The following is a 9605-nucleotide window of genomic DNA, read 5'->3' on the forward strand; positions in this document are numbered from 1 at the left end:
CTGTGTTCTCTGACTCTTCCTCTTCCTGAAGACATAACTGTGTTCTCTGACTCTTCCTCTACCTGAAGACATAACTGTGTTCTCTGACTCTTCCTGAAGACATAACTGTGTTCTCTGACTCTTCCTGAAGACATAACTGTGTTCTCTGACTCTTCCTGAAGACATAACTATGTTCTCTGACTCTTCCTCTTCCTGAAGACATAACTGTGTTCTCTGACTCTTCCTGAAGACATAACTATGTTCTCTGACTCTTCCTCTTCCTGAAGACATAACTGTGTTCTCTGACTCTTCCTCTACCTGAAGACATAACTGTGTTCTCTGACTCTTCCTCTTCCTGAAGACATAACTGTGTTCTCTTCCTCTTCCACTTCAAGGGCTCTATCAATGGAAACAGGATGCACATGAGCTCAATTTCGAATCTCATAGCAAGGGTTCTGAATACAATACTTTCCGAATGCACTGTACATTGTTGTGTTTCCCAGGGAGATTAAATGTACGGTGCAGCTGGACTGGGGGACGGAGGACCTGTCTGTCTACCTGTCTGTCTGAACACCTGTCTGTCTATGTCTCTCTCAGGAGCCATACAGCGTAAGGTGGAGCTGGACTGGGGGACGGAGGATGATGAGTACCTCCAGAAGGTAGAGCTCCACTCGGAGGGTGCTCTCAATGAGGTCCGGCCTGACATCATAGTATACAACGCCGGGACAGATGTCCTGGATGGAGACCCCCTGGGAGGGCTGGCTATCTCACCACAGGTAATGTTGGTAGGGGACTGGCTATCTCACCACAGGTAATGTTGGTAGGGGTCTGGCTATCTCACCACAGGTAGGGTTGGTAGGGGACTGGCTATCTCACCACAGGTAATGTTGGTAGGGGACTGGCTATCTCACCACAGGTAATGTTGGTAGGGGACTGGCTATCTCACCACTGGTAATGTTGGTAGGGGACTGGCTATCTCACCACAGGTAATGTTGGTAGGGGACTGGCTATCTCACCACAGGTAGGGTTGGTAGGGGACTGGCTATCTCACCACAGGTAGGGTAGGTAGGGGACTGGCTATCTCACCACAGGTAGGGTTGGTAGGGGACTGGCTATCTCACCACAGGTAGGGTTGGTAGGGGACTGGCTATCTCAACACAGGTAGGGTTGGTAGGGGACTGGCTATCTCACCACAGGTAATGTTGGTAGGGGACTGGCTATCTCACCACAGGTAATGTATGTAGGGGACTGGCTATCTCACCACAGGTAATGTATGTAGGGGACTGGCTATCTCACCACAGGTAATGTTGGTAGGGGACTGGCTATCTCACCACAGGTAGAGTTGGTAGGGGACTGGCTATCTCACCACAGGTAATGTTGGTAGGGGACTGGCTATCTCACCACAGGTAATATTGGTAGGGGCCTGGCTATTTCACCACTGGTAGGGTTGGTAGGGGACTGGCTATCTCACCACAGGTAGGGTTGGTAGGGGACTGGCTATCTCACCACTGGTAGGGTTGGTAGGGGACTGGCTATCTCACCACAGGTAGGGTTGGTAGGGGACTGGCTATCTCACCACAGGTAGGGTTGGTAGGGGACTGGCTATCTCACCACAGGTAGGGTTGGTAGGGGACTGGCTATCTCACCACAGGTAGGTTTGGCAGAGGAGTCAGTCTTTCCATTCCCTGAGATGGTAATCACTTGTTATTTAAACCCTCCAGACCAGCTGTCCTCATTGTTATGTCTCTACCTATCTCACCACAGCCAGTCCCCTACCAACTATCTCACCACTGTTAGGGTTGGTAGGGGACTGGCTATCTCACCACTGTTAGGGTTGGTAGGGGACTGGCTATCTCACCACAGGTAGGGTTGGTAGGGGACTGGCTATCTCACCACAGGTAGGGTTGGTAGGGGACTGGCTATCTCACCACAGGTAGGGTTGGTAGGGGACTGGCTATCTCACCACAGGTAGGGTTGGTAGGGGACTGGCTATCTCACCACAGGTAATGTTGGTAGGGGACTGGCTATCTCACCACAGGTAATGTTGGTAGGGGACTGGCTATCTCACCACAGGTAATGTTGGTAGGGGACTGGCTATCTCACCACAGGTAGGGTTGGTAGGGGACTGGCTATCTCACCACAGGTAATATTGGTAGGGGACTGGCTATTTCACCACTGGTAGGGTTGGTAGGGGACTGGCTATCTCACCACAGGTAGGGTTGGTAGGGGACTGGCTATCTCACCACAGGTAGGGTTGGTAGGGGACTGGCTATCTCACCACAGGTAGGGTTGGTAGGGGACTGGCTATCTCACCACAGGTAGGGTAGGTAGGGGACTGGCTATCTCACCACAGGTAGGGTTGGTAGGGGACTGGCTATCTCACCACAGGTAGGGTTGGTAGGGGACTGGCTATCTCAACACAGGTAGGGTTGGTAGGGGACTGGCTATCTCACCACAGGTAATGTTGGTAGGGGACTGGCTATCTCACCACAGTTAATGTATGTAGGGGACTGGCTATCTCACCACAGGTAATGTATGTAGGGGACTGGCTATCTCACCACAGGTAATGTTGGTGGGGGACTGGCTATCTCACCACAGGTAGAGTTGGTAGGGGACTGGCTATCTCACCACAGGTAATGTTGGTAGGGGACTGGCTATCTCACCACAGGTAATGTTGGTAGGGGACTGGCTATCTCACCACAGGTAGGGTTGGTAGGGGACTGGCTATCTCACCACAGGTAGGGTTGGTAGGGGACTGGCTATCTCACCACAGGTAGGGTTGGTAGGGGACTGGCTATCTCACCACAGGTAGGGTTGGTAGGGGACTGGCTATCTCACCACAGGTAATGTTGGTAGGGGACTGGCTATCTCACCACAGGTAATGTTGGTAGGGGACTGGCTATCTCACCACAGGTAGGGTTGGTAGGGGACTGGCTATCTCACCACAGGTAATATTGGTAGGGGACTGGCTATTTCACCACTGGTAGGGTTGGTAGGGGACTGGCTATCTCACCACAGGTAGGGTTTGTAGGGGACTGGCTATCTCACCACAGGTAGGGTTGGTAGGGGACTGGCTATCTCACCACAGCCAGTCCCCTACCAACTATCTCACCACTGTTAGGGTTGGTAGGGGACTGGCTATCTCACCACTGTTAGGGTTGGTAGGGGACTGGCTATCTCACCACAGGTAGGGTTGGTAGGGGACTGGCTATCTCACCACAGGTAGGGTTGGTAGGGGACTGGCTATCTCACCACAGGTAGGGTTGGTAGGGGACTGGCTATCTCACCACAGGTAGGGTTGGTAGGGGACTGGCTATCTCACCACAGGTAAGGTTGGTAGGGGACTGGCTATCTCACCACAGGTAAGGTTGGTAGGGGACTGGCTATCTCACCACAGGTAGGGTTGGTAGGGGACTGGCTGTCTCACCACAGGTAGGGTTGGTAGGGGACTGGCTATCTCACCACAGGTAAGGTTGGTAGGGGACTGGCTATCTCACCACAGGTAAGGTTGGTAGGGGACTGGCTATCTCACCACAGGTAAGGTTGGTAGGGGACTGGCTATCTCACCACAGGTAGGTTTGGCAGAGGAGTCAGTCTTTCCATTCCCTGAGATGGTAATCACTTGTTATTTAAACCCTCCAGACCAGCTGTCCTCATTGTTATGTCTCTACCTCTTCTGAGGAGGGTGTGTATTTGGGGGGACTGTCCACCTGGCAACGCTGGGGTTAATGGCTGTGAATGGAGGGGGAAGGGAAGCATGGGGGCAGAGAGGAGTAGAAACACAGAGCTCCAGTGCATCAGGGGAAAGGGTGTGGAATGATTCTACCATAATATGACGTTATGGAGCGTTTCCTCATCCTCATAGCTTTGCCTTGTTATTGGGCACTAAGATTAAATGACAAAGACAAAATGATGAAACCGTTTTCTAGAGGCTGTCTAGACTCACACTGAGGCTTAAATACTCCTCTCTTCCAGGGCATAATAAGGAGGGATGAAATAGTGTTCCGGGCAGCGCGAAGGAGAGGGATTCCCATCCTGATGGTGACGTCTGGTGGATACCAGAAGAAGACCGCTCGCATCATCGCTGACTCCATCATCAACCTGCGACGCCAGGGCCTGATTGGAGGGAATGAGGATGGGGAGGTGGCAGAGGAGTGTGTGGGCGGAGTCCCCCTCATGATGAGCAGCTCTGACTCCTCCCCTTCCTCTGTGTCGACAGGACCAGCCCCCAACACCATCTGACTGGAACTGAACATGAGTTGGATCTTAGGGCCCAGAGCTTCTCCTGGAACCCTAGGGCACTAGAGGGAGTGCCTTTTCAGACTTCCCCGTGATCTTACTGATGCCCAAGGTGACTGTGGCAGGGGTCAGTAATGGTACAGGCTTGGTCAGGTAGCCTAGTGGTTAAGAGTGTTGGGCCAGTAATCAAAAGGTCGCTGGTTTGAATCGCCGAGCCAGCTAGGTGAAAAATCTGCCGATGTGCCCTTGAGCAAAGCACTTAACACTAATTGCTCCTGTAAGTCGCTCTGGATAACAGTGTCTGCTAAATTACTAAAATGTAAATGTCTGAGACATTCTGTAGTGGTACAGGGTTGGTCTGAGACATTCTGTAGTGGTACAGGGTTGGTCTGAGACATTCTGTAGTGGTACAGGGTTGGTCTGAGACATTCTGTAGTGGTACAGGGTTGGTCTGAGACATTCTGTTGTGGTACAGGGTTGGTCTGAGACATTCTGTAGTGGTACAGGGTTGGTCTGAGACATTCTGTAGTGGTACAGGGTTGGTCTGAGACATTCTGTAGTGGTACAGGGTTGGTCTGAGACATTCTGTAGTGGTACAGGGTTGGTCTGAGACATTCTGTAGTGGTACAGGGTTGGTCTGAGACATTCTGTAGTGGTACAGGGTTGGTCTGAGACAGATGTACAGTATTCTGTGGACAGTAGTGTTTAATACTAACACTGAACATGGTGACTTCAGACATTGGACTTTAAGATTGACTTAAGTTTTCTGGTTCATGTATTAGTTTCTGGTTCAGAACAATCTAGGGAGAAAGAGGTCAGGTCAGGAAGTGGGTTGGGTCTGACTGTCCCCGAGATTCACCTGGGCTCCTGGGCTATGAGCCAAATGGCACCCACTTCCTTATATAGTGCACTACGTTGAAGGGGCTATTCCTTATATAGTGCACTACGTTGAAGGGACTATTCCTTATATAGTGCACTACGTTGGGCCAAGGGACTATTCCTTATATAGTGCACTACGTTGAAGGGACTATTCCTTATATAGTGCACTACGTTGAAGGGACTATTCCTTATATAGTGCACTACGTTGAAGGGACTATTCCTTATATAGTGCACTACGTTGAAGGGACTATTCCTTATATAGTGCACTACGTTGAAGGGACTATTCCTTATATAGTGCACTACGTTGAAGGGACTATTCCTTATATAGTGCACTACGTTGAAGGGACTATTCCTTATATAGTGCACTACGTTGAAGGGACTATTCCTTATATAGTGCACTACGTTGGAGGGGCTATTCCTTATATAGTGCACTACGTTGAAGGGACTATTCCTTATATAGTGCACTACGTTGAAGGGGCTATTCCTTATATAGTGCACTACGTTGAAGGGACTATTCCTTATATAGTGCACTACGTTGGAGGGGCTATTCCTTATATAGTGCACTACGTTGAAGGGACTATTCCTTATATAGTGCACTACGTTGAAGGGACTATTCCTTATATAGTGCACTACGTTGAAGGGACTATTCCTTATATAGTGCACTACGTTGAAGGGACTATTCCTTATATAGTGCACTACGTTGAAGGGACTATTCCTTATATAGTGCACTACGTTGAAGGGACTATTCCTTATATAGTGCACTACGTTGGGTCAAGGGACTATTCCTTATATAGTGCACTACGTTGGAGGGGCTATTCCTTATATAGTGCACTACGTTGAAGGGACTATTCCTTATATAGTGCACTACGTTGGAGGGGCTATTCCTTATATAGTGTACTACGTTGAAGGGACTATTCCTTATATAGTGCACTACGTTGAAGGGACTATTCCTTATATAGTGCACTACGTTGAAGGGACTATTCCTTATATAGTGCACTACGTTGAAGGGGCTATTCCTTATATAGTGCACTACGTTGAAGGGACTATTCCTTATATAGTGCACTACGTTGGGCCAAGGGACTATTCCTTATATAGTGCACTACGTTGAAGGGACTATTCCTTATATAGTGCACTACGTTGAAGGGACTATTCCTTATATAGTGCACTACGTTGAAGGGACTATTCCTTATATAGTGCACTACGTTGAAGGGACTATTCCTTATATAGTGCACTACGTTGAAGGGACTATTCCTTATATAGTGCACTACGTTGAAGGGACTATTCCTTATATAGTGCACTACGTTGAAGGGGCTATTCCTTATATAGTGCACTACGTTGAAGGGGCTATTCCTTATATAGTGCACTACGTTGAAGGGACTATTCCTTATATAGTGCACTACGTTGAAGGGACTATTCCTTATATAGTGCACTACGTTGGAGGGGCTATTCCTTATATAGTGCACTACGTTGAAGGGACTATTCCTTATATAGTGCACTACGTTGAAGGGACTATTCCTTATATAGTGCACTACGTTGAAGGGACTATTCCTTATATAGTGCACTACGTTGGAGGGGCTATTCCTTATATAGTGCACTACGTTGAAGGGGCTATTCCTTATATAGTGCACTACGTTGAAGGGGCTATTCCTTATATAGTGCACTACGTTGAAGGGACTATTCCTTATATAGTGCACTACGTTGGAGGGGCTATTCCTTATATAGTGCACTACGTTGAAGGGGCTATTCCTTATATAGTGCACTACGTTGAAGGGACTATTCCTTATATAGTGCACTACGTTGAAGGGACTATTCCTTATATAGTGCACTACGTTGAAGGGACTATTCCTTATATAGTGCACTACGTTGAAGGGACTATTCCTTATATAGTGCACTACGTTGAAGGGACTATTCCTTATATAGTGCACTACGTTGAAGGGACTATTCCTTATATAGTGCACTACGTTGGGTCAAGGGACTATTCCTTATATAGTGCACTACGTTGGAGGGGCTATTCCTTATATAGTGCACTACGTTGAAGGGACTATTCCTTATATAGTGCACTACGTTGGAGGGGCTATTCCTTATATAGTGCACTACGTTGAAGGGACTATTCCTTATATAGTGCACTACGTTGAAGGGACTATTCCTTATATAGTGCACTACGTTGGAGGGGCTATTCCTTATATAGTGCACTACGTTGAAGGGACTATTCCTTATATAGTGCACTACGTTGAAGGGGCTATTCCTTATATAGTGCACTACGTTGAAGGGACTATTCCTTATATAGTGCACTACGTTGGAGGGGCTATTCCTTATATAGTGCACTACGTTGAAGGGACTATTCCTTATATAGTGCACTACGTTGAAGGGACTATTCCTTATATAGTGCACTACGTTGAAGGGACTATTCCTTATATAGTGCACTACGTTGAAGGGACTATTCCTTATATAGTGCACTACGTTGAAGGGACTATTCCTTATATAGTGCACTACGTTGAAGGGACTATTCCTTATATAGTGCACTACGTTGAAGGGACTATTCCTTATATAGTGCACTACGTTGGGTCAAGGGACTATTCCTTATATAGTGCACTACGTTGGAGGGGCTATTCCTTATATAGTGCACTACGTTGAAGGGACTATTCCTTATATAGTGCACTACGTTGGAGGGGCTATTCCTTATATAGTGTACTACGTTGAAGGGACTATTCCTTATATAGTGCACTACGTTGAAGGGACTATTCCTTATATAGTGCACTACGTTGAAGGGACTATTCCTTATATAGTGCACTACGTTGAAGGGGCTATTCCTTATATAGTGCACTACGTTGAAGGGACTATTCCTTATATAGTGCACTACGTTGAAGGGACTATTCCTTATATAGTGCACTACGTTGAAGGGGCTATTCCTTATATAGTGCACTACGTTGGAGGGGCTATTCCTTATATAGTGCACTACGTTGAAGGGACTATTCCTTATATAGTGCACTACGTTGAAGGGACTATTCCTTATATAGTGCACTACGTTGAAGGGACTATTCCTTATATAGTGCACTACGTTGAAGGGACTATTCCTTATATAGTGCACTACGTTGAAGGGGCTATTCCTTATATAGTGCACTACGTTGAAGGGACTATTCCTTATATAGTGCACTACGTTGAAGGGGCTATTCCTTATATAGTGCACTACGTTGAAGGGACTATTCCTTATATAGTGCACTACGTTGAAGGGACTATTCCTTATATAGTGCACTACGTTGAAGGGGCTATTCCTTATATAGTGCACTACGTTGAAGGGACTATTCCTTATATAGTGCACTACGTTGAAGGGGCTATTCCTTATATAGTGCACTACGTTGAAGGGACTATTCCTTATATAGTGCACTACGTTGAAGGGGCTATTCCTTATATAGTGCACTACGTTGAAGGGGCTATTCCTTATATAGTGCACTACGTTGAAGGGACTATTCCTTATATAGTGCACTACGTTGAAGGGACTATTCCTTATATAGTGCACTACGTTGAAGGGACTATTCCTTATATAGTGCACTACGTTGAAGGGGCTATTCCTTATATAGTGCACTACGTTGAAGGGACTATTCCTTATATAGTGCACTACGTTGAAGGGACTATTCCTTATATAGTGCACTACGTTGAAGGGGCTATTCCTTATATAGTGCACTACGTTGAAGGGGCTATTCCTTATATAGTGCACTACGTTGAAGGGACTATTCCTTATATAGTGCACTACGTTGAAGGGACTATTCCTTATATAGTGCACTACGTTGAAGGGGCTATTCCTTATATAGTGCACTACGTTGAAGGGACTATTCCTTATATAGTGCACTACGTTGAAGGGGCTATTCCTTATATAGTGCACTACGTTGAAGGGACTATTCCTTATATAGTGCACTACGTTGAAGGGACTATTCCTTATATAGTGCACTACGTTGAAGGGACTATTCCTTATATAGTGCACTACGTTGAAGGGACTATTCCTTATATAGTGCACTACGTTGAAGGGACTATTCCTTATATAGTGCACTACGTTGAAGGGACTATTCCTTATATAGTGCACTACGTTGAAGGGACTATTCCTTATATAGTGCACTACGTTGAAGGGGCTATTCCTTATATAGTGCACTACGTTGAAGGGACTATTCCTTATATAGTGCACTACGTTGGAGGGGCTATTCCTTATATAGTGCACTACGTTGGGCCAAGGGACTATTCCTTATATAGTGCACTACGTTGAAGGGGCTATTCCTTATATAGTGCACTACGTTGAAGGGGCTATTCCTTATATAGTGCACTACGTTGAAGGGACTATTCCTTATATAGTGCACTACGTTGAAGGGACTATTCCTTATATAGTGCACTACGTTGGAGGTGCTATTCCTTATATAGTGCACTACGTTGAAGGGCCTATTCCTTATATAGTGCACTACGTTGAAGGGACTATTCCTTATATAGTACACTACGTTGAAGGGACTATTCCTTATATAGTG

General features: G+C 46.6%; 1 protein-coding gene across 2 annotated transcripts in view; it reads left to right on the plus strand.

Annotated features, from left to right (window-relative positions):
• hdac11 (histone deacetylase 11) overlaps positions 1 to 5319 on the plus strand; it is a 39255-nt gene extending 33936 nt beyond the window's left edge. Inside the window, exons 9-10 of one of the 2 annotated variants that reach the window (XM_071336959.1) lie at positions 577 to 755; positions 3955 to 5319. In XM_071336959.1, the coding sequence (XP_071193060.1) occupies positions 577 to 755; positions 3955 to 4221 (446 nt within the window). In that variant the 3' untranslated portion in view covers positions 4222 to 5319. The remainder of the gene's footprint in view (positions 1 to 576; positions 756 to 3954) is intronic. The other variant, XM_071336958.1, reaches the window with a different exon arrangement.
• The last annotated feature ends 4286 nt before the right edge of the window (positions 5320 to 9605 follow it).

The sequence above is a fragment of the Salvelinus alpinus genome, chromosome 12 (genome assembly GCF_045679555.1).
Source record: "Salvelinus alpinus chromosome 12, SLU_Salpinus.1, whole genome shotgun sequence".
NCBI classification, from domain to species: Eukaryota; Metazoa; Chordata; class Actinopteri; order Salmoniformes; family Salmonidae; genus Salvelinus; species Salvelinus alpinus.